The sequence below is a fragment of the Tachypleus tridentatus genome, chromosome 9, assembly GCF_004210375.1.
Source record: "Tachypleus tridentatus isolate NWPU-2018 chromosome 9, ASM421037v1, whole genome shotgun sequence".
NCBI classification, from domain to species: Eukaryota; Metazoa; Arthropoda; class Merostomata; order Xiphosura; family Limulidae; genus Tachypleus; species Tachypleus tridentatus.
In genome coordinates, this window is record NC_134833.1 from 54,464,598 (window position 1) to 54,491,010 (window position 26,413).

Below are 26,413 nucleotides of genomic sequence, written 5' to 3' on the forward strand. Positions count from 1 at the left end.
TAATAACCCCGCGGGTGAAAAGGCGAGCAAGTTTGGGGAGATGTGGATGCGAACCCGCGACCCTCAGATTATGAGGTGAGAGCTTGATCCATCTGGCCGTGCAGGGCCACTTTAGAAGAACGTACGTAAAATATATGGAAGTCAGTTACTCTAAAACGTGAAATGATTTGGTCTGCAGCTTATGAAGTTGGGCCTAAAACAAACCTGTTATTATGCACTTTATTTTTGACTTTCATTAGAAGAAGTACAAACAATTTCACATTTAAAAAAAAAACAAAAACATCTACTATTTATATGGATGTATAAGGTTTATGGGAAGAAAAGTTTATAACAAGATACTCTTGTAAATCGTAAACAGATACTTGAAACGTTCTTGAAAAGTCCCCGCTGGTTCAGCGGTAAGTCTACGGATTTACAACGCTAAAATCAGAAGTTTGATTCTCCTCGGTGGACTCAGCAGGCGGCCCGATGTGACTTTGCTATAAAAAAACACAAACACACAAAAGTTCTTGAAAAATTCCATCAATGTCTAAACAATGTGGTTAATATAAAAATGTTTAATATACAGTTTTTACCTTGGCAGTCATGTGAACATAAAAATCCTGTGTTATTAGTTTAATATGTTTTTGTTGTTTTCTTCTCTTATAAATTTTTAAATTGAAAGGTAACATTCAATGTTGGCTAGTTAAACGTGATTTAATGTGTTTTGTATGCTGAGATGGTTTAGTTTATTTTATGTTTCGCACAAAACTATACTAAGGCTATCTGCGCTAGCTCTCCCTAATTTAGTAATGGAAGACTAGAGAGGAAGCAGGTAGCCATAATCATCCACCTCCAACTCTTGGGTTACTCTTTTATCCATGAATAGCGGAACTGACCATCACATTATAACTCTCCCTCGGCTTAAAGGGCGAACAATATATTGTGAGATGTATGGGGTAACACTTTTTGAATATGTATTATGAGCATCACAGTTACCATATAATTTCTGGTTTTATAGAGGGTTGACCCGTGTTGTTCTGGAAATTACAAGTCAGATTCTGTAGAGGAAAAGATTGTACAGATCTAACTCAAAGAAGGTTTGCAGAAATTGTTGAGATAGATATGACATCGTAAAAGCGAGCTGGAGTACATTCGCTGAAGGAATTTTTTTTTAAATTAATGAGATGTTGACTTTTTCTTTCTTTTATAGAATGCCGCTTGTTTGTTTCACGAAGAAAAAGATATAACTTCGATGTATTTAGATTTTTCAGAAAGCTTTTGATAAGGTTACACGTCGAAGATTGGTGAAGAATATCCCTTCAGTGGAGATAACAGAAAAAAAATTTGTTAATTTGAATGTAGGAAGATTGGTTAATGGAAGACCAAAGAATGTTACTAATGGAATCCAGTCAATTGTTAAATTAAGATTTTGAAAGATCTGGTATTTCCTTTTCTGATGTAATTCAACATTCCATTTGGAATATCTAAGAACATTAAAGAGGCGGAAACCTGTTGAATCTCAGTTTAATTCTTGAGTCCAGTCAAAGTGAACAGGCCTGGCATAGCCAAGCGTGTTAAGGCGTGCGACTCGTAATCTTAGGGTCGCGTGTTCGCATCCCCGTCGTGCCAAACATGCTCGCCATTTCAGCCGTGGGGTGTTATAATGTTACGGTCAATTCCACTATTCGTTGGTAAAAGAGTAGCCCAAGAGTTGGCGGTAGGTGGTGATGACTAGCTGCCTTCCTTCTACTCTTACACTGTTAAATTAGGGACGGCTAGCACAGATAGCCCTCGAGTACCTTTGTGCGAAATTCAAAAACAAAGTGAAGCTGAACAATGGTTGTAATGCTCGAGTTTTTACTTTTTACATCGATTGTTAAATTATACAAACATTTGACAAATGACCGTTAATTATAGTAAATGTAAGGTAATGCATTGGGTTATCACCTAATCGCGTGAATAAAGAAAATAATCTTGCCATAGTGAGAGGTGAATCAATCAGCCAGTAGTAAAGCTAAAGGAATTTTAGAGTACATTTACATATATATTTATTACTAGTCAAAAGAGGTAATTTTATACAAGTCATTGAATCTCACTTGGAACATTAGGTATAGGTTTTGTTTTTCTGCCTTAGAAAGGATGTTGACTTATTGGAAAGGGTTCTGAGAATACATGGGTTATCTTACTACTATAGATTAAGAGTTAAGATCTTTTACCTTATTTTCTCTTGAAAAGTGAAGAAAATGTGGCCTTTTTGAAGTTTACAAGAATATTTCTGGGATCTACAGGATAAAGGCCACTTAATTATGTGTGCTGTATTGTGAAGAAAACTGGACAAAAAGATAGAAGTTTAAGTGTTTGGAAAAGAAGCTAGTCTGTAATTAAAAGTTTAATTTCAACTGGGTGATTAGTTTACGGAAGGGTCGTTATTAGCAGTTGAAAGAGGGATCGGTAAATTGCTGAAAAATAAATGAGTTGTTTTAAATTTTTACTTTTCTTTTTCTGGAAGATGATTATTTGAGGAGAGTCTGAAAAAGTTAACAGTCCTTTGTTGTCAGTAGGTTTTTGAGAAAAAAATACGTATATATAAGTTGTATTATAATTTCATTAGGCGCGACAGATAAATCGGAAAGGAGTAACCTATTTTATTTTGAAAGGTCCTTGTCTTACTTAACACAGAGAGTCACAACTGACACACGACCTTTAAAATTTTCCGTTTTTCCATAAGTATTACCTTTCACGACAGATGGCGCTATACCAGTAACATGGTTATTAAATATCAAACGAAAAAAATAATTATAATGTTTGTTTTGGAATTTCGCACAAAGCTGCTCGAGGGCTATCTGTGATAGCCGTCTCTAATTTAGCAGTGTTAGACTAGAGGGAAGGCAGTTAGTCATCACCACCCACCGCCAACTCTTGGGCTACTCTTTTACCAACGAATAGTGGGATTGACCGTCACATATAACACCCCCCACGGCTGGAAGGTCGAGCACGTTTAGCGCGACGCGGATTCGAACCCGCGCCCCTCAGATTATGAGTCGCACGCACGCCTTAACGCGTATCTGATATATTTTTAATGCACTTGTGTCCAATTTGAGAGTCTGCTATTATTATGCTTTGAATAAAATGACCTTGCTCATTCAGAGGCATGCTTTTATTCATGACTGCGGACCTAGAAAGTTATAAACATTTCAAAACTAAACTGTAATCGGAAGCGCCATTTTATTAATTCATATCCAATGTAAATTTTAAAATTGGTTAGTATTTTATAATGTATTATAATAAATTGTGGAATATACGATTAAGTCAATCAGTATGTGAGTACATCATGCTGTAGGCGTTCCAATAATTCTTTGCATGCAGCAAAAACAATTATATTGCAGGAAAAATTTGAGGTCTTCGTGAAGATTTTCTGTGAATATGTAATTAGAACGAATTGAAGAGCTAATCTTCAAAACAAAAACAATAATTGCAAACTTCGAGTAATCACTGAACGTATTTTCATGTTTTTTTTATATACATTTCGATTTTTAAATTTTATATAAATGACGTTGAGGATTTTTGCCGATCCTTTAGTTTTAGTTGGTTAGTTTTATGTTAAGCATAAAGCTATACAATGTGCTATCTGTGCTTTGTCATCATGAGTATCGAATCCCCGTTTCTAGCAGTATGAGTTCACAGACATGCTGCTGTGTCATTAGGAGGAGCGATCATTTATTTGTATTTTTTTTTTCCCGAGGGAAACAAGGAAAAATAGTGTTATGCTTACAGGATGTAATAATAAAAAAATATTATAAATATGAAAGAATGCCAAGATAATGTTAGCAACGTAATATATTAATTTTGTTTGTATTCGATATTTTGTGAATGTGATTTGAGGTTGGCACAAAAATAATAAAACTTGAAAGCGGTAAGTAATAAAACCACAGGATAACTTAAATGTCTGCATTTCTATGGCGCATGACGCAAGATAAAGTTCAGTAGGTGTGGCGTCTGCATTTTCTGCGCGCGCATGTCAAACTGCACAATACTCTGGAAATGGTTGTTACTGCTGTAAAGACAAGTATACACCGGTTGATCGAAATATGTTAATATTCGAAGCAATTTGATTCATTTAAATACATAAGACGAATGCAAGAAAATGTTTGATATCGTTAACATTAGTGTTTACTGGTGGTGCCTGTTTGCTGTAATTCTTTTCGTCTTAGGAAATATCATAGCGTCTCGAAAAGGTAAAATAATTGTAAAGTCGGAGAGTTCAGATCAAACTAAAATTCATGAAAAAGATGAACTTGTGAAGCATAAGCAGCCAATTCCTGATGCAAGTACACACACGTTGACGGATCAACACAGCATGCAGAAAAAGTGAAGCTGATAGCGTCCGAACTTGAAAGAGAAAAGGTGTATGATACCGATATAAGTCCAGTTTACGGTAGTGTTCCTCGAAAAGATTACCCAATAACTCAAGGTTCCGATCCGAACAGTGTGGATTGGATCAATAATATATTAATATGGTTGTACACCCAGTGCGATAGTAATTTTCTTATTGAAACTTGGTTATCTGCACTGAATGATCAGGCTGAAAAAGCGTCAGCTAAGGTAAGGTCAACGCCCTCCAATGCCGGAACTAACCATTCGGCACCAGTACAAAGTATTAGTTTATCGTTATATATTATAAATGTTTATTATAACTTATAAATTAATTCTGAAATGTAAATTTAAGTCATTCAAGCTTTAAAATATGGAATACTCATTCAACTATGCCACAAAAATTAAATAAAATAAAGCTGCCACTATGATTGTTTTTATCACGTGAAACTGTTAATAAGTGTTTTGCAGTTAACGAATACTATTGTTAAAAGAATTCTTAACTGTTTTAATTTTATCCAAACATTGAGTTACGTGAGTTCAAACAACAAATTCATAAAACATTTTAATGACTGCCAAGCAGCTTTTGCCTTAACACTGTATTTTATTCCAGCTTTACCAATCAGCTGAACAAATAAAGTTTATCTGCGAAACGAAAAGTTATTAACTTCAGTATCTACAAATAAGAATGGACATAGTCTTAGACACTAACTTCTGTAAAATAAATGTTTACGTATGCAATTGAGAAGCTAAAAACATTATACAAACAAAACATATTTGTATTTCCTGAATATGGAAACTGAAGTAAGTTAATTGTATTTTTTACAAATAGTTCATTTTTAGTTTTTGCATGGATACTATAAGTGTGTATAGAGAATGTAAAGTAACTATGTCTGGGATAGGTTACCAAATAAAAAATAATTAAAAATAAATAATTACATACAAATACTGTATTTAACTATAAATATGAAAATAAATTATGAACTTTACTTTCTCTTTTATTTTCACAAATTTCTTAGAATGGTGTTCTTGTGAAATTTGAGCAAGTTCAAGTTGAAGATCTTCCTCTCAACCTGTCTGATATCACTACCTCTCTAGAAGTGAATAACAATATTGTAGGTATAATTTATATTTCTAGCTGAAATAACTTGTATTTGCATGACACTATAGAGGTTGAAGAAGTATACAAAATGATAAAAACCTTATAACCTGAAGGCTTTCAAAAGATGGGCCTTTCTTTTTCTTGGGCTGAGAAGTTCAGTATATTATATTAAAATGAATTTGAACCTCATCACTTGTGGTTATGCACCTTTTTTAATGGCTATTCATTTTGACAAAGGCCTTGCAGTGAGCTTACATTGTAAAAGGTTTCATTGTAAAGTTGTCACATTAAAAGCTTACTATTGTCCCCTGCGTGGTTTCCGTAATCTATCTAGTTTACAAAGCTGATGGTTCTCCAGTGTGAATACATCTTGGTAAAACACAAGCCAGTAAGCATAGAACATAGCAACTTGAAAAGAGTGTATGTTTTGAGTAGTATGAATACACATTTCATTTTCCAGCTCTTTCAGATATGTGCCAGTTGAACAGGAGGTATGGCTGGAAGCCTTATCTTAGTGAGCTCCTACCCTGTTGGTCTTGTTTCTAGAGAGAAATAATTCTTGATTTTGGTATATACTGATGCATGTAGAAGGTTTTAGCTATTTATGACCTTTATGTTTGTGTATTTTTATCATTTACAAGATGCAATTCTTTGTTTATCATGGCTTGCATAGGACTTGTCATAGGAATCTTTCTGAATGATTTTGTGCCTTTGTTGTTTGTCTTCAAATTAAATTAAGTACAAAGGATATCTTCATCTTAGAAATTCTGAATCTCAGATTTGAACACACCTATATTACCTGTGTGTATGAACATTTTGTATTGGAAAGTGCTGTAATATGGTTTTCCCAAAATAGGTTAAATAATAGTGGCATCACAATGCCTGTGAATTGTCAAGCTGTTCCAAATAGCACTTCTGATACAAGCCTTTCCACTCCAACTTTATATCAGTTGTAATTGTCACATAATATAACTTGCTGATTTGAATATTCAAAATTATTTTAATATAACATTGTCAACCCTCTGTATATGTACTGTTGTATGTTTATAGTAAGTGTATTTGAAAATATTAATTTTTTAAAACAAATGAGTAAAGCTGTCATGGATGGTAGTGCGAAAATGTTTGTAATTTACTACATATAATTTTTTGAAACTCTTAATTTGTATATTTTACTTTCAGTGGTAGATTTTTGGTATGTACATGATGTTAGATTGGAAAAAACAGTGAAAGTAATTATGTAAATTGTCTTTTAAACTGTACAAGAAATATATCTTGTAATGAGATTAATTTTACTGATATATAACAATTTTGGTCTGTCTAGCTCTAATAAGGATGTTAGGGTTCTATAAAGAGACTTATTGTAATAAATGACAAGAGACCATTTGGTTATTCAAAGTTTTTCTTGTATACTTATGAGAAAAGATCAGATTTAAGCCTACCCTTTATTTTTCAGGGAGTCTTTGATTTTCCTTATAATCTTCTTTATAGTTTTGGAATCCACTATTACTAATAGCAATTCATCAGATCTTAAAATTGCATCCTTTTATTTTTGGAATGCAGAAAAAACAAAATCACGGATCTTTATTGTATTGTTCCAATGGATAATATTGTAAATTTCAATAAAATTGCAAGTTTAAGAGGTTTTAGATGACAGGTAAGCTGGTAAATTTACAGAACTGTGGGAAGGTTAGGGATTTAGTTAAAATATATTAGAATGTCGAAAAGGACAAATGGATAACTGACAATGCTAAAGCTAATATCAAGGATATTTAAGTATGTTAAAGATAAGCAAAAAATGTCAGATTGGGCCCAAAACAGATGCTAATGGCAAGGTTATGTTGAAGATTATGAGGTGATTGAGGTTTTAAATCTTTTGTGTGGTTCAGGTTTCTCTGCCTTGAGCAATTTGTATGAAATATTGAACTAGACTCAAATTACATATATTAATTACTGATTGGAAGCAGAAAGATAGTGATTAAGTGGATACATAAAGCACTAGGGCCAGACAAAGTTTTCACCAAGCTTTGAAGGAATTCAAAGATCAGATATGTGGCCCTCTATTTTTCATGTTCAATAAGTAAGGGTAAATTTTGCATTATTAATGTGTAAAGGGTTTTTTATATTTTTTTTTATTAAGAGGTTCCAGTCAAAGTGGATTCTTGTTTTTAATGGAGTACCTTAGGGCTCATTGCTTGGGTCTCTGCTATTTTTTACTTGCATTGAAAAACTCAGCCATCTTATAGTTTTCAACAAAAAAACTGAACATGAACACCTTTGAAGGATCCAATCTCCATCTTAACTTTTTTGCTTGGTTAGTTGGAGAAGTATGCAGTAGATGGCATTTAATGATGTTAAACATAAGGTTATGTATATGGGTTATCATAATATAAATTGTCTACAGTTTACCTTGGAATCATCATAATTAGGTGGTTGAGGAAAAGGATCTCAGGATATTAGCATATATGACTCTTAAGTCTTGAAAACTTTTTCTCATTATAAGTGGTGAATTCTAGAGACCATGGTTTATTTACAGACATTGGATGACGTATCTGAGAGATTCTCAAATTGTTAATATTTTTAATTCTAGAGACCATGGTTTATTTATAGACATTGGGTGACATGTACCTGATGATTCTCAAATTGTTAATATTTTTAAAGATGCACTGGAAATTATAGGCCAGTATTTGTTTTTTGTAGTGGTAGAAATTATAGAGTATGCAATAAAAAAAACTGTACAAAGTTATTTAAAAGGAAGCTGGCATGGATTCACCAATGGCTATTTTGCCTTGCTGATCTGTTACTATTTCAAAGATGTTACATAGCTGTTATTTGGGATTAGAAAGTGTTTGTATTTGGAGTACTTAGATTTAAAAAAAGCAAACAAAACTTTTTATAAGATGCTGCATAGCAGATTTGGGGAAGGTTTAATTAATTAGAATGTTAGGTGGTTGAATGGATAAAACCACAGGTTTTACTGTCAGTCTGGACTTTTATAACTAGTGGAGTGCTTCAGACTTCCAGATGTAGCCCTTTAGTTGATTTTTTTATATTTACATTAAAAGTATCAATAGGGGTGTAAATAGTAATGTTTGCTGTTGATATTAGTCTATATATTTGCAGCTGAATTGAAAATGTTGAGGTGTTATGGATTGAGGACTTTGATCAATTGATAAGTTGGATATATATTTGACAAATGATCTGAATTGTAATAATTTGAGTTACACTTTTAATAGAGATAAGAATCCACTGAATATTGTGACTAAAGAAAATGATTTTGGTGTAGTGACGGTTAAGTTATTCAAACCATCAGGAAAGCCGAAATTATATTTGGTGTTTTTATAGGCATTTAGTATTTATTAAAAAGAGGTAATTACCTCTAGTTTGACCTCATTTGGAATTCTATGCACAGTCTTGGTGTTCTAGCTCATATATAAAAGAATTATGACTTAGATGAAAGAGGCAAAAAGCAGTGCCATTACCTGTCTTAAAATGAATAGGTTAATAATACCTCTTGAGAAAAACATGATAAGAGATGGTGGTATTGAAATTTACTGGAATATTGATAGGATAAAGACCCTTTATTTCCTTGTCCTGGATTCTGAAATAAATGGAATGAAGAAACATGGGTTTAAGGTTTGAAAAAGGCAGATTAGACTCTAATTAAAAAAGTTTTATTTTCATAGCAGGTTTTACTGGTTTATAGAATGAGTTGTTACTTGCAGAAGTTGGTGGCCAATGATCTATAAGAGTTTAAGAGAAGAATTGATTTCCTGAAGGGTAAAATGTTGTGTGTGTGTGTTAAATTTTACTTTCTTCAAAGATGATTGTGCAAAGACAGCCATAAAAGACAAAAATTGTCCATTTTTGTATATGTGTGTAATATTATAATTAAAGAAATTCTACAAAAGCATTCACATAAGTTCTATATCACAGATATTGAGCATGGATTTGCATTTGTTAAGGCAAGAGACAAGCTATAGTAGGTTCTTTGCTATTTCTTGTTTTTATTAATGACAGCATTTATGACATGGCTAGCAATTTGGTTAAGCTTGCAGGTGGTTTTAAATTAATGAGTCCTTCAAATTATGTTATTCATATTGTAATTTTTTTTTTTTATAGAGAGAGATTTAAACCATTTGGTGAACATGTCCACCCATAGGTCAAGATGTGAATAATGGTCATGTTATTTGTTGTTATGTAGCCTTGGTGAGGAAAAGTTTACTCACACGAGTTTGTTAAGTTGTTGTAAGAAACCTTTGTAAATTATAGAGGTGTTTTGATAGTATGAAACACAATGAAAATAACAAAAAGCAAAGTCATACATAACATTGAAATTTGCAATGGTAATATTACTATTTTTTAATATTTTTAGAATTTAGGCTTATTTAACATTTAAATGTTTATATCATTATAAAGCTTTGTTTGGTACTGTTACACTAAGTTGGGACTACTGAGTTTTGATGTTGTAGAGTTTTTTCTTCATTGTTCTTATATTTACTAAGTTTATAAAAGATGAGGGTAGTGTTTAATGTTTAAAGTTTTAGTAGATATACCAAGTATATTAATACACATTTAGAACTAAGGTTTAGGAGAATTCATCATGTTAATTTAAACCTAACAAGTGCAAATATTTAATTATTTCAAAACTAATTTTAATGCATGAAAATGCATTAAACAAGATTTTAATCTTCTGTCAACAAGATTTTTTTTAATGTTATACAAAACAGTGGAGTGGTTACAGATGTAGACCTGCAGTAGGTTTAGTTATTAAACATAGTATGTATGTAATTTGGCCGCTATATCACATACCTGTACGTCTGGGTTTTATTGACTGTGTTAAAGGAGCTGTTGATCTGTTCTTTATAGTATCAGGCTCTGTATGTTGTTCCTGTTTGGCTTCCTGGATCTAAACTGATTTCAGAATGAAAAGGACAAATTGTCAGTTTAGTTTAATTTTCATATCAGTTACTTTAAAAAGGAAGTTGTATTTAGACAATGAGACCTTGATAGGTTTAGGACAGAAATAATAACAATCAAGAATACAAGTTTGATATAAAGAAATGTACTAGCAGTATTTCAAAGGAAGTTATTGTGAAATGCATAATACACTGAACTATATAATTTATGACTGTAAGCCTTTCCTACAGGAATAAAGTATGAATATTAATGTTTGTGATGTGTGAGGCATTATTATTAACCTAGTAGAAACATTAATTATATAGATGCTAAACAAAATAAAAAAAAATATTTTCAATCAGAGCTAAAATTCTCATTAGTAAACTAAATATGTTGCTAATTATCATGTATTGTGTTTTGTCTATGTTTATATATAGTAGTATTTATAAATGTCTTACACATACAAGTTTACTCCCTTAAAATATAATTATCTGTACTTGTACAAGCATCTTTATCGTACCGACAATACATGCTATTTTTTATTTTACCCAGAAATGTGTTTCCATGTGGATGCACATGTGTTAAATAGTGTGGTGCTCTCATTTTTGAAGGTTACTGCTCTTGTAATTTTAAATAAAAATTATGGAATATTGTTTTATATGCAATGTACAAACATCAAAATTAAATAAAAACTTGTATGTTTTTCATTTTTATAGTATGTAAATTAATTAGATTTAATAACTGTACAATGGAACTGTTTAAGTTGATGTCCCAAACAGATTTTTAGTTTACCCTAAAAATATTTATACAATTTTTACTTAAACTGTACAGGTATAAGCTGCAATCTGAACTATGTTATAAAAAGATACATCTGTTGTAAACTGGATTTTGCACCACTACATGTGAATTGCAGTTTTTTTTATTAAAAAGCATGATGTGTCATATTATAAATCTTGAATTTAGTTAATCACACTACCTTTGACTGTACATGTATGTGTATGACTACATATGTATTAACAGAATGGACTACTCGTGAATGACTGGAAACAGCACAAGTACATGTAATGTAGAGGCTGAGCTAGATACAAGTAAAATTTTTTACTCTATATACATGAATGGTTTGTGCCACATAAGACAGCTTGAAATGTTACATGTTGGTAAAAATTAGTGTGCTGAGAAGTAAAATAAAGACTTGTTCACATGAACTTTGCAAGATTAGTAGTACCTATTGATCTATTCTAAATATAGATCTACAACCAGTAATAATGCAGTATGTTAAGATCATAAGAGTTAAGCACAAAAGTTCTTAAAGGTTGTGTTTTTGCTACATATTGGATATTTAATTTGGGATTTGTAGTTAAGGTTATGAGGAATACTATATTCAAAGTAAAACCTTTAATATAATTTCAGTTTGATCTTTTGATTCTTTTGACTTGAGTAAAACAACTGTGAATATACATGTATATTGAAAATAAGAAGAAATGATGACACATTTTTAAAAATGAAATGAATATTATAAGTTGTCTTGTCTTAATTCATTATTAAGTAGATGGATAATTGTTTGTTCAATGTTTTTTTTAAATAAATTTTACAAAGTTTCTTAAATAGATATAACCTATGTAGGCTGATAACAGTGAATGAATTTTAAAGTAATTTTATCTAAATGCTTTAGAGTTGATTCTAAATCAAGCATTAACTTTTGAAACATTTAAAATAATGTGAAATCATTGTTTTTAATATTGTATGTGAGTGGATTCAGTTTTAGAGATGTATTGATTTTATGTTAGTACTGTTTATCATTAAAGTTTACATCACTTTGTTTTTTTCTGACTACTGATTCTTCATTTTTAATTAATCAAAAGAATAATTCAGAATGAAGTAATTAAACTTAGGTTAATTGTATCATGTTTTCAGTATTTATTTACTTGAGGTATAAAATAGAAATTGTATTGACCAGTCAAAGTAACTCCAGTGATTAAAAAATGACTTGTACATTATTCTAAATTTTTTATGAAATTGAAGTGTTTTTTACTTGTAGACAACCATTTGTATGGTGAAGAGTGAAGGACTGAAATTCCGAGTTTCTGTTATTCGCCAAGATGAGCCAGATACAAGTTCTGTTCAGTATGATGTAAACATAGAAAAGGTGGAAGGAAAAGTTAGTAAATACAAAACTATTACATAGTTACAGAAATTAACTTTACTGTAATACGTAGTATATATTTAAACATATATGCACTAAATTATACAATGAAATCACCTAAGTATTGAGTTACCTGTGAACACTGGACAGTTTCATAACTTCATAAGTTTACCTCATGATACAAAAAAGTAGAATTTATTAAAGATGGCTACCAAAATATGTGACAAACAAGTACAGCACTGTTGTTTTTAGTGTATTTATAGATTTTCATTTATTTTCTTTTCATATTGTTAATGAATTCATCCAGTATATTTTGATATGTATTTATAAGTTCGGTATTTTCTCTATTTCTTATTAAAAAAATATATATGCACATAGTAATAGCAAACATCGATATATTTCAGAAGGAAGCTATCATGTGCTTAATTTTCTTTTATTTCTTTTGAAGTGACATAAAGGAATTTAAAATCTATGACTAAAGTTTCTCAGAGTTGCAGGAAAAGCTGGTGAATTCTTCATTTGTTTTTGTTGGAAAATAAATTAAGAAATAATTAACTTATCATATTTCAGTTTGTCAGACTATCACAAGTGTGACATTACAATTTCATTTACCATTCTTTTGTTTGTCAGTGTTATATTAAAGTTATCTTTAATTCAGTTGACCACAGATTATTACCCTGCAGTTTTAACATTACCTGCACTTCCTATTTGCTCAGCATTCTCTTTCACACTTTCATTTTATTCACATATACAGTACATTTTTTTAAAATCTGCTGTTAGAAATTGCTTCTTTGTTTATCCAAGACTGTTACTCATAAATCCTCACTTCCATGAGTAACTCTTGTAACTGTCCAAAAATAGTAACTTCCCAGTTTTCCTGCACGCATTTTATCTTCTTGATGTTTTCCAGTGCATGGTCAAGTAGCCATGCTTAACATTTTTCTTGAGTTTTCTTTTTCTCTATAAAGAAATTTACAAGTTTGTGTAGTGTACAAATCATGTTTTCTTTTATTAAGTGACTGGAAAAGCATTAAGGAAAAAAATATTTAACTTCTACTTTATATTAGTGGAATTGCTTAATTGTTTTTCTGAGGATATCAAAAAGTGTGTAATTTATATTTAACCAACTAGTAGTGAAGTATGATTTCTTGAAATGTGAAAAATCAAATTCAGGCAATAAATAAACTTTGAGTATTGTTTATATCTCACATTGTAATCAAAAGTACATTGACACATATAAATAAAAATCCTTAAAATATATCCATATATAATTGTATTAAAACAAGAAGTTTAGACAACAATAAAAGTATTTGTTTGTTATTTGAAATGATAAACATTTTACAGTATTCTTGTAGTTCTGATTTTGGTGTTATAATTATTCAACTAGTGATTATCTGTAATTTATCTTCTGTAGATCTTTGGTGATGAAAGTCTTGGTACATTAAAAAACTTGCCAAACAAAACTAGTAAAAAATGTGATTGCTTGATAACTATAACATGAAAAACACCTTTGTACTGGTTGAATGTTTAAACCTTTCGGTACTGAATAACAGCTTTGAATGTTTGGCATGGTGCTGAATATATATGTTTGATACTTCAACTAATTACGGTATCAGTACTAAAAGCATGATATCTCGGCAATAACTGAACAAAACTCCCTGAAATATTCAGTGATTGTACCCAATACTATACATGTTAAATTCAATACATAAGAATAACAGGAATAAAGGAAGGTCGCCTGCCGCGCTGAGCCTTCAAGCTGACTGTGGTCACCAAATGTGCTAAAAGGGTTAAATACACTGATGACTGTTTTGAAAAAGTTCAACATGAATTTGAGTACAATGATTTTGTGGGAGACTTTATCACAGTCATAGGTACATTATACTGAAGAATATTAACATTTTTTAAGTGTCTTGCAATGAAATTGTGTAAGTAATTACATTTTCTTTTGCAGTTGAAAGTATTTGGTGATACAGAAAAACTCCATTTCTTTGTGAGTTTTGTGGATAAACCAGACATGAAACTAAATATAAAACCCGTACATGGATCACCAGTAAGTTATAAATTAATAAAAAAAAAGGTCGAAACGTTGTTCGCTCCTCTACGTAAAAATTTTCTCAACCCAAATGAGTCGTTTTCACATAAATATTTTTAACATTGTTTTATTTTTTATATTGTAACTGTTTGCTTCAGTATTTGAATAAATTCAAGACATGAAGCATCTCACTTCATAACTGTAAAGAATCAGTTACTTAAGATTTGAAGAGTTCCAGTTATGTCACATAATGTATAAGTTGAACCAGTCAGAAAGTTTGGGGAGTATGTAAAGTAAACAAAACATCAAAATAGATTACAAAAAAAAAGTGATAAGTCAGTTTAGTAGAATAACAAAACACTGATACCAGACTATATTCAGTCTGTCAAATGACTGGCATTGGATCAAATGTATAGCAACAGTAACTGTAAGAAATTATACATGGGTATATGAAGTAGCAGAAGAATATGGTAATTCAGTTACATATGTTTTAACCCAAGTTTTTAAAAGCTAAAAAGAAAGTAATGTAAACTATTCCCATCTGATTTTGTCTTTGTACCATCTTATAATGTTGTTGAATCATACAGAACTGGTTTGCCCTAGTTATGAAGTTTTACCCAACCATTCATATTATTTTTAGTATAGCATTGTAGGCAATATCATCTAACTCTTTAAGTTTTAAAAACTTGTAATGACTTTTAATTTTAAAAAGAAACAACACATGTTCATGACTAGTCAACAATAATTAAAATATTAACACATGAAATTAAGACTCAAAACAATAAAATGTTATTAGATAATAGTTAAATACCAAATGTTTACATAGTAAGTGTAGAAATGGAAGTCGTAGAGACATGTTATCTATTCTTTTCAGTCATATAACTGCTACAATACAGCCATTACCTAGTTTCTTTAGATACATAACTGCTACAATGCAACCATGCTATCTAGTCTCTTCATGTACTTATTTGCTACAATATAACTATGTTTTCTAGTCTCTTCATGTAGCTAACTGCTACAATGTAGCCATATTATCTGGTCTCTTCATGTAGTTAACTGCTACAATATACTCATGTTATCTAGTTTCTTCACAGTCACCTAATTGTTGCAATATTGTCATTTCATCTAGTGTCTTCACATCCATCTAACTGTTACAATATAATTGTTATCTAGTCTCTTTACAGTCACCTATCTACTACAATATAACCATCTTATCTAGTTCCTTTACATTCTTCTAACAGCTATAGTGTAGTTATGTTATATAATCTCTTTGCTAATTGATACAATATAGCCATGTTAACCCACCTTTTGACATTCACCTAACTGCTGCAATATAGCTATGTTATTAAAACAATTATAAAGTACAAGTGCCACCAGAGAATGATATAGTACAATTATTTTACTTATTCATACAGACCATTCATCTGTACTAGTAATGGTTTACTTATGACCTTTTAAATTGTTTTGTTAATGACTAAGCTTTGTAAAAAAAAAAAATATAGCTGTTTTTTATGCTATTTATTTAAAAATACAATAAATTTAAAAGTAGTGAGTGCTTTTATTTTGAAAGATGATATCATGTAACTCTGATTCAGTGACTCTCTCTGTTCACATTTTCCCCTTGAGATTGCACTGGTCTGCCTTAGAGACTTATGCTATCACACTTGTGAAACTCCAACCTAATATTCATGTGAAGCACATGTGCATAATGATGTATTATGCGGCAAAACCCTCAAGTAGTAAAATGCTTCAACATGTACATTTCTGCTGAGACTTGTTGCAGTAAATACTTCTGCTACTTTGTATTTTGAACCTTTTGTACAATTTCACATATTAATTTGAATTCTATTTTTCTGCTGATATAAGTACAAGTAGCAACAGTTACCAACTATTTAAGTTCATGCCTCTTTAGATTGTGACAGCCATCATGGATTGCAAAAGTTGCCATTCAGGTTGAGAAATACAATAATAATAATAATAATAAGAGTAATATAACATTTTCCACTGTGTGATGGAGTTCATGATGTCACCTGGACCTTCTTTTTCTATCCATGCCATGCATTTTCCTTCAGATATTGAAGCTGATGTTGAGGAGAATATAGTGGAGTGACTTTTCCAGCCAGTCCTTTTTTACCTAGTAATTATCTCTTGACTTTCCCATCTTTTGTATGCCTTCTACTGGCTATTTCTTTTATTCTCATTTTAATACCATATTCAACACTCATTTCAGATTTCAATCTACTCCTCATCCTTCCTGCCTTACTGTGAAAGTGACTGTTTAGATATGGTTTTTTGTTTATTAATGTATAACTCTTAGGAATTAATTTTTGACCATTGTTTATCACTCCTAATATGTTATATTATTTAGAACTAGTTTATTACTCCTTAGCTTCTACTACTTAAACTATAATGTTTAATCATAGTTACTTTGTCCTTAACATGTACCACTTTACATATATTTAATAATAATCCATCTGTCTTTCAGATCTTCACTTAAATATGGTTGACCATATTTAGTTATTTCTTACCATGTAAACATAGACGTTAATATTTAGTTCAGTTAGTTTCTATTTCATTTGTAACAATCCGTCGTTGATACTTCATTCTGGTTAATTACTCCTTAATACATCAAAATAGAAGGTAATGTTTCCATCTCATTCATTACCTCTTCACATGTACTTTTGGTGGTTAATATATATTCTAAATTTATTATACCTTGCCATGTATACATATCTATTAATATTTGATTCTATTATGTAGAGGAGATATTGTTTTGAAATTGTTCATTAATTCTTATGTTACTCATTGCAGTTAATGTTTTGATGTAGTTTGACCATTACTTTCTTGTACACATAGCTTCTTATTCCTTATGTCACTGAGAAGGTAATGTTTTTTGCAAGAATGCGACCCCACTGCATTTCCTTCTAAAGTTACTGATATTGTGAAATATCCAACTTTTATATATTGCTCCTTATTCCTACATCAAAAGCTGGTTTTGGGCCATTAAAGTTTGATGAATGAGTGGTGGTTTTATAAGTATTGTTATCCTTCTTTCTTCAGTACAGTGCCCTCCTTCCAAAACTGGTGTGAGCTCTTAGTGAATGACATTCGAGATGTGCATGGATGCTTTTGACATGTACCCTTCTCCTGCAGGTGGTACTGATCCATAGAGGCTGATGGTTTAGGGGGTGAGTACAATTAATACAGTCTGAATGTAGCCCATCCTTACTCATATACTGACATTCAGGCAGTTGTGTGCGAGCTTTAGATGGTTGTGTACCTATTCCACCCATCCTTATGACACATTCAGGTTTCTTGTCTCTCCCTGTCTGTCACTTGGGTGAAGAGTGCAGGCTGATTTAAATTGAATGCAGTCTTCCATAGGTATACCTCTGTGGTGCCACTGCCTCAGGGTGTCACATCCATTGGGCTTCCTTTTGGCACCCTTGAGAAGTGACTCATTTAGGTAATTTCTGCACCAGTCCCTCTACCTTTTAAAATTTGTTGGCACTTGTGTAATGTTCAGTGTTTGAAAAACTTGTGATTATTTAAAAAAAAACAATTACTTAATACACAGTTCTAAAAATGAGACAGTTTCCAGTCTCAAAAGTACAATAAAATTCCAATAACTTACTGTACAAGATTAAAATAAATAAGAACCTGATGATACTGAAAAACAGTTGCATACACTCCTGATGATGATGCATTGATGTATGAAACTAGAGTATGAAACTGGGAAACACTCTCACTGGAATTTTATTGATTTTAATCCTGTATAGTCAGTTACTGGTATTTTGTTGTATTTTTTTTATACTTGTGTATAAAATAATCATGAGTTTTTTTTTGTTGTTTTTTCAAACAGTCCCTCAACCATTTCAATGAGATCCTAGCTAATGTGAGCATGAAGGTGGGTCATTTTATGAGAAATATACAGTTTTTTTTAATCTGTAAACATATTTCCAATGCACATGTTTTCACATTAAAACATATTTCCAACAGATAGTCCCCTCCTTACACATTCTCATCCTTCTTCCACAATTCTTGGTGCACTTGTTTGCCTCATCAAAGAATGAATCCTTTTGATGCAAATATAGAAAGAGCATTTGTGCAAGGAAATGTGTTGTACTCAAATGTGTTGATGAAGGGTTTTTCTGCATGATACGTCATCACACAGTTGTGAAAATTCACGTGTTCCACGTGAATTTTAGGTGGGAGTTTTGCAAGGCTGGTGGTAAGCAAGTCTAAGGTAGGTTGGTGTGACCTCAAGAGTTAAGTAGCTAAACTGTATATGAAGATGAGTATTTATTGGAAATACATTTTCAGATAAGAAAAATGTTAACTTTTCACCATTGGAGCCATTGGCACATAACATACATCTTTGCACATTGCTTAAATATAAAATGTCATATTTTCTATTGGAAGTTAAAAACTGGATTAGTTTTAATGAAGTTGACATTTTTTGATTAAATATTTTTATTTAAGGATTTGCTCACTCTTGAAGAAGATGTTATTGTGGATACAATAACTAATGCCATAGTAACAGCAACAGTGGATTTTCAGTTTGTTGATCAGACAGACTTTCCCAAGTTTGAACATAAGAAGGAAGAAAAAGATTCTGACATGCTTGTAGATTTAAATTTGTCAGTGAGTTCTTTTATTATATATGATACATGACAAACATGTAATTTGCAATTGGATTTTTAAATCAATTAATATATTTCTTATGGATAGTTTTTACCACCACTACAGTATTTTAGGCAGATAATTACTAATGCATGTTGGAAAACATGCTATCTTAATGTCAAACTTCATAGTTTTAATCATAAGAATGTTTTATAAATTCCATGTCTTTTAGTTTGATTTGTATGATTTCAAGCTTGGCAAATTTTAATTTGATAAATGATCAATTATCAGGTTCATTAATCAGTTACATTCAACTAATTAACAAATGTTTTCAAATGAGACATACAGTTGAAATAAATGAAAGTAGTAACAAATCCAAACACCAATTTTGATTATTTTGGCGAGTTCTTACACTAATCAGTTAAACTGAACATGTGAACGTGCTAAGTCACAATATTCAGTTAAAGTAGCCCAAAGATGATAGTTCAGTTGTTGACATGTTCTAGTTCCATTTAGTCAATTTTCCTTTGTACATCTTTACATGAACATCTGAATCAAATGTTACTTTTCAAGTTATCAAGATATGTAAGATTGCTAATTCACTTTATTAGATTTGTCATGTTACTGAATGATTTAATTTACTTATAAAGCACAACTCATCACCGTTTCACCACAACTGCTCACCCTTCCAGCCATGGTTGTCAATCCCAGTATTTGTTGGTAAAAGAGTAGTCCCTAGCTGCCTTCCCTCTAGTCTTACACTGCTAAATTATGAACATCTGGAACAGATAGTCCCCATGTAGTTTGGAATAATTCAAAACAAGCAAACAAATATGCCAGTCAGTTAAGCTGAACAATTTGGATTTAATCTGAAGTAATGATGAGAAATCATAATAGCAATATTTTGATTACTTGTGCAGTTTAAATAATCAGAAACACTGGTTTTAATTAGCTGATTATCCTTATGACATTTATTGATGTAATGGTAATTTGGAATAATGAATTATTTTGTGTGACACTAACGTAACTGATGTTACTTGATAATCAGTTAATCAAGTTAATCTCCCAGCTCTAGTGTTATGATGACTGTGATAGCTGTGTGTATGAGGTTCTGTACTTATATCTAGTTTTAATTTATTTTTATCTTTAGCCAAGCAAACAACCATCAACAAGACATGAGCAGCGTTTGTTAGTGAAAGTGGTTAAGGCTACTAATCTAGGTGGTACAAAAGGTAATATTATATATTGTATTTTTATCAAGTAAAATAGAACTATACTGTTTTCTTCAGATCACAAGTGTCCTTCTTTGTTTTTTAGCACAAAGCTACATCAAGAGCTATCTGTGCTCTGTCCACATGGGTATCAACACCCAGTTTCTAGTGGTGTAAGTCTGCAGATATGCTGTTGTGCTACTGGTGACAGATAATTGTCAGTGGCTGATAAACAAAAAATAATGACTGTTAGGGTGCTTGACTCGTATGTTTTCAGTAGATAGCTTGAATTTCTTAATATGCAGGACATGACACTTTTGAGAATGACACATTGATGTACAGTGAAACGTGTAGAGGGTATGAGACTGTTTTCCAGTCTCATTGGGTTTCTACTGATTTTAATCCTGTAGAGTAAATTATTTATATTTTATTATATTTTTGAGTTTGAAAACTGTCTTAGTTTTAGAATTGTGTATAAAATAATCATGAGTTTTTTTTAGAGTCTCTATCTTTCTATCTGTACAATATGGGATTCTAGCTAATATGAGCATAAAAGGGAGTCATCTTTTCAGAAATTAACATTTTTTTATGTGATAAACTTACCCTTCCTCCCCAAGAGGGGGAGAAAATTGACAGTGGCTAAGAAACAAAAAATAATCCTATTTAGTTTACTTAATTACAATTATATTTTAAAACTTTCAGATCATTACTGCATATAATATTATGATGTTACACTAGAATACTTGAAGAGCATTTATACCAGGAAGCATCAGCATAACATTCATGCTATAACCATGTTTAACCACCAAAAAATTTGAGTCTTTGGCCAGTTTTTATTGTGATTTGTTTAATAAACACATGTTTATAAGTGAAAACAATTGTAGATGAAGTAATGAATAGAGAAGGGATTAATATAGCTTTATATGTACTCAATTAGAACTATTGGGAATCTTTGAAGTATTGAACATATGGTATTTTGAGTTGTTAAAAAGCTACATTTAACTCATTTGATAGAGTACTTATTTGATGTAAGAAAGATATGTGATTTTAAACCTTCCATATGGGAAATGGAAGAACTGAAATTACCACAAATATATACCTGCACATCAAGTTTCAAACTTTAACTAAAAGTAATAATTCTAACTGTGTTTGAACAATATTTTTCTCAGTTATGCTTTGAAGTTAATGAGTTATCATTTTGTAACATTAACTTGTGCAGTTCTTAATGAATGTGCAGAGCTCCTTAGTCTTGCCTGTAAATAATTCATTTATTGATTTTTTTTAAATTTTCTATTCATTCCAAAACATAAGTTTTTTACTTGCTAAGGAACTATTATTTTAAGAATATAATTATCCATGTTTTTTTCTCATGTGATTTTCTTTCTGTTTCATTCAATTTGGTTAAACATTTTCTCACTATAAAGTGGAAATTGATCAACAAATGACCCTACCTAACCTCTTAGTCCAGAAAGGATCAATCTTCTGGCTAGTATTGTGCTATTTAATGTTTTATTTCACTATAATGGCATTAAAAAGATGATTTAATCCTTGATAATACACTTTGAAGCAAGTATTGAAGTAAATTAAATTCTGTGTGCTGATTATTTGTGGAGAAATGTGGGACCATCTAAAGTTCTTCCCTGAAATAATATCCTTTAAATTATTGGTCTTAACATTTTGTGAATAGTTGAGTCTTTACATTAATTTTTTTTATCTATTTAAATTATTATCAGGTAGGTACACTTGTTATAATATTTGACTGAAATTAAAGTTTTTATAAACTTCTCAAATCTAAAATTTAAATATACTAACTTTAAACTTTCATGGGAAATTTCAGACTAAATTATATGTAATTCCTCTTGATGTAGAAATATTAATATTCATAAAAGGTTGTTGATAGCTATTAATCATTGTAAAATATATATTTTAGCTAGAAACGATAAAATAAAACATTAATAAATTTAGAAGTATAATTTTGTGGAAAGTCCCTGTATAAAGATGTGATTATTTATATTTATAAATATAATTTTATTGTTACAAATTTGAATTATTCTTAATTGCAACATATGTGTGTTTGTTTATGACTGAATAGAAGCTTACTATAAGTTGGTTATATGTTTTTAAACTCTTCATATCTGTAACACACAAATATATATAGGGGTGTAATTTAATTAATTAAAACACTGAATATGTGAAAGATCCTTTTTTTTTTGCAGATTGCCAGGAGCCTTATTGTGTCATTGAAATGGATGAACCGTCACAGAGATTTCAAACTTCATTTGGAAAGGATGGAAGCAATCCTTTCTGGGATGAAAATTTTCTTTTGTGAGCTTCACTTATATTCTTAGATTTTCTGCTTGCCATGATGAGATAATTTTATAATATTGGTCTTAACCCTTTTTCTATTCAATTAACCCTTTCACTATGGTTTTGGTATAATATACATGAGTTTGTCTACACATTTGTACATGTTAACTATTTGCACTATAAATTTTGATACAGCATGTGTGTCTTTACAAAATTTGTAGACTTTTAGTGAAGATTACAAGTATTTTTATTGTAATTTAAAAAAACTCAGATTTTTTTAATGAAATAGTTTTACTAAAGATTTGTTTGTGTGAAAATAGTCTGTTTCATTACTAAGTGCAAAGTGATTTCGTGTTATGACTAAAAAAGCTTCTTCATCCCAGAAATTTCAAATATTATTTGCATAATCTCTGAAACTTCCTAAATACATTACAAATGTTTATTTTCAGTAAGACTTTATATTTTGTTATTTTCTATACTATAACTGTGGGGTATGTCACTTGACCAACCTCCAAACCATCATAAAAAAAATTAGGAAATAAATCTAAATTTTTTTTTGTGCTAAAATGACTATATTATAACAAGAAAGTACAGGTGTTAATTTGTGTAGCTTAAGTCTTATAACTCTATATATTTATATATATATTTATTACTTTTTATTATATTGACTTTCCAATCATGCTTAGTTAACATTATAATTTGCATTGATATTGTGCATGTGTACTCATGTTACCTATCCAGTAATATGACTAGCTTTTGTATCTCAGAATGGCTAGTATGGGTATTAACACTTTTATTGACAAGCAGAGAACAATGTTTCGACCTTCCTAGGTCATTTTTAGGTTAACAAAGAAAGAGCTTGCAACTTATCATTGCTGGGCACATGTTTTAAGAATGAGAGTATAAATGGGTTTGGGATTGTAGGCTGCATTGCAGTTTGATGTTAGGTTATTAATTAGTATAGGTATAAATGTGTTCCTTTATGTTGGTTAGATTTTCATTTTAGTTATAGTATGAGTAGGGCATCTATGATTTTACATTTATTTATACTTGTTTCCCTACATAGTATCTGGGTGTTTTCTATGATTATGTAGTGTTTATTTGATTTGCAGTGTTGAAAAACTTTTGAAGGTATTTATTATGTTCTCTGAATCTTGTTTCCAATTTTCTGCTTGTATCTCCAATATGGAAGTTGTGGCAGTTCTTGTATTTTATAAATAATGTTGGTGTTGTATTTGTCAGTGTAATTTTTACATTGTATGGAATTTAATTTTGTACCTGGTATTTGAATAAACATGGTGTTTTATTATAAGTTTTTTTTCTCCAAATGCTGGTTATTTTTCCACTGATGTTGGGAACATATGGTATGCATCAGTATAAGATTTTGTAGTTTGTTGTATCTTGGGATTTATTGTAGATCAACAACAAACAAACAAAAATAAATTCCAAGAGGCCCTACTTATACAAGAACTAAAACCAATATAAAGGAACACATTTACCTGTAATAATTAATAACCCAACATCCACTCACCCTAACATGACTCACTAAAATATATATTCAGATGTGTTGTTTTAATATTTACTTTTAAATTAATAAATTAACTCATATATAATATTAAAGTTTGAATTATAATCTACAATACAATTTCAAACTTATTGGCATAAATTTATAAAATAGTAGTTCAGTCAAAGTTTTAATGCAACTTAACAAATGTGATGCCATGGTTTTGTCCTGTGACCCACCATGAAAGGGTTAAATTAAACTTTGAGCCTCAAGCATCAACACAATACTCGTTTTGTGTTGTTAAACTTTTATTGAATTTGTGACACAAGTGCAATTTTTAAAAACACATTAAAATGTATTCTTTAATGTTTAAGCCCTCTGCCTGTTTACAGTTATAATTCTTGACGACTGTTTAAATGTAATGTGCGAGTATTATATTATCTTAACTGGCCTAATATATTTGTGTGTTTATATTCATAGGTAAATTTAGTGTGTAAATCCATAAAGAGTGAACTCTGATGTGTGAAATATGTGAAATAATTCAAACCTTTACTTCATTGCAGGTCAATTATAGTTAAATGGAGATATTGTTTTTCCTCCAGAATTATTGAATTGTTACATTTTATTATTGATATACTTGTTCAGTTATAACTTAATAATGCATGATTGGATTGTGTTATTAAATGCTTAATCTATTACAGTTATTATTTTGTGTATTTGATAACAGAAAGCTGTTAAATACTCATCAGCTCTCACCAGCCCAATTGAAGTGTAAAAAGGCTCTTAGTATACATTTTTTTATTTGCATATATTCACTAATGCACTGTCTTTTCAAAAGTAGCAATGAGTTCAGAGCTAAGCCTTTCTGTAGTGTTTGGCTATTTGAAATGCTTTCACACTGAGTATGAAGGTGAATGAATATATAGATTCCATACCAAACGTTATGAACTGCTCCTTAATTATTGAAAACAAAGTGTTTGTGTGTAACACCATTAAATAACTTTTGAAGTTATAAGAAAATCACAAAAAATACCCAAGGAAAATTAAACTTAACCATTCGGATGTCATATATAAAACATTGTTTCTGTCTGTTATGTAAAAAACTTTTAAAGATTGTTTATACACTAGAAATACTTATTAATTGAAAGTTTTATACTGAAACAGTACTTCTGTACAAAAAGAAAAACAGCACATCTACTGTGATATTTTTTTAATCCATAAAATTATTGACACTTGAATCTTAATGTAAATAATACATTTGCTCATGAATATACGCGTGATATTTCGGTCTAGTTTAATGTAGCTTTTCATGAAAATTATAGAACATAAATCTTTATCAAAGTATTTGTATTAATAAGAATAATATTTACAAATATTTGAAAACTTCATGTAAAGAGCTGGGAGTTATTAATGAATACAATTTTCAAATGTTTTTCAACACTCTTAATGGATCCCTTACATGTTCTTGTTTTCTGAATAATATTTAATGATCTTATGTCTTAATTCTTCATCATATGTGTACATGAATCTTTTTTAAGAAAAATTTTAAGTGATTTTAATAATAAAGTACTAAATGTTCATCAATAACTTTATCATCAGAAGACAAGCTTATCTTTAGTCTTCAGTGTGATATCAAATGAATATGTGCAATCAAAAATGCATTTGGGGAAATAATATCAACTACCAATAATCGTTTCAGTTAGCCTTTCCAATTCTTAGGTTTCATGAAGGTGCTATTCATAATATCATGTGACAATGTATTTTTGCATTATTCTCTCAAACTTTAGAAATTGTTAATTTTGTTTCAAGTGGAAGGAAGTTTGAATAAAAGAATTCACAGGAAGTTTCTCATTCTTAGCTTATAATGTCAACAAAGAAAAGTAATTAGTTTAAACATTATTTACAAATAATATATTTACTGTTTGATGTTGTAGCAAGAACATGTCTTCTTACTCAATTATGAAGTTTTCAAACCTCCTATGTTTTCTTTGCAGCAATGTCAAGAACAAATGTGCTGAAATTCTGTTTGAGATTTATGACCGGGGAACAGATGGTAAAGGTAATTTACATAAAATGTGATATTTAGCTGTGCTTCATGATGTGCATTTGTTTTCCATGACACACAAATTTATGAACAAGTTTTAGATTATGTGGCTTATGTATTGCATATAATTTAAGGAATATTAAAAGCCAAAAATAACAACACTCAGGCTGTAAAGTTTCAAACATTGATAACTAG

At 30.5% G+C, this 26,413-nt stretch overlaps 1 protein-coding gene across 6 annotated transcripts in view; it reads left to right on the forward strand.

Moving 5' to 3' along the window:
* The first annotated feature begins 3,982 nt into the window (after positions 1-3,982).
* LOC143225271 (phospholipid transfer protein C2CD2L-like) overlaps positions 3,983-26,413 on the forward strand; it is a 68,921-nt gene continuing 46,490 nt past the window's right edge. For 2 of the 6 annotated variants that reach the window (XM_076454365.1, XM_076454366.1), the window contains exons 1-8: positions 3,983-4,584; positions 5,373-5,468; positions 12,390-12,509; positions 14,449-14,547; positions 19,012-19,173; positions 20,303-20,384; positions 22,580-22,688; positions 26,169-26,233. In XM_076454365.1, coding sequence (XP_076310480.1) covers positions 12,402-12,509; positions 14,449-14,547; positions 19,012-19,173; positions 20,303-20,384; positions 22,580-22,688; positions 26,169-26,233 — 625 coding nt within the window. In that variant the 5' untranslated portion in view covers positions 3,983-4,584; positions 5,373-5,468; positions 12,390-12,401. The remainder of the gene's footprint in view (positions 4,585-5,372; positions 5,469-12,389; positions 12,510-14,448; positions 14,548-19,011; positions 19,174-20,302; positions 20,385-22,579; positions 22,689-26,168; positions 26,234-26,413) is intronic. The other 4 variants (XM_076454364.1, XM_076454367.1, XM_076454368.1 and 1 more) reach the window with 2 other exon arrangements.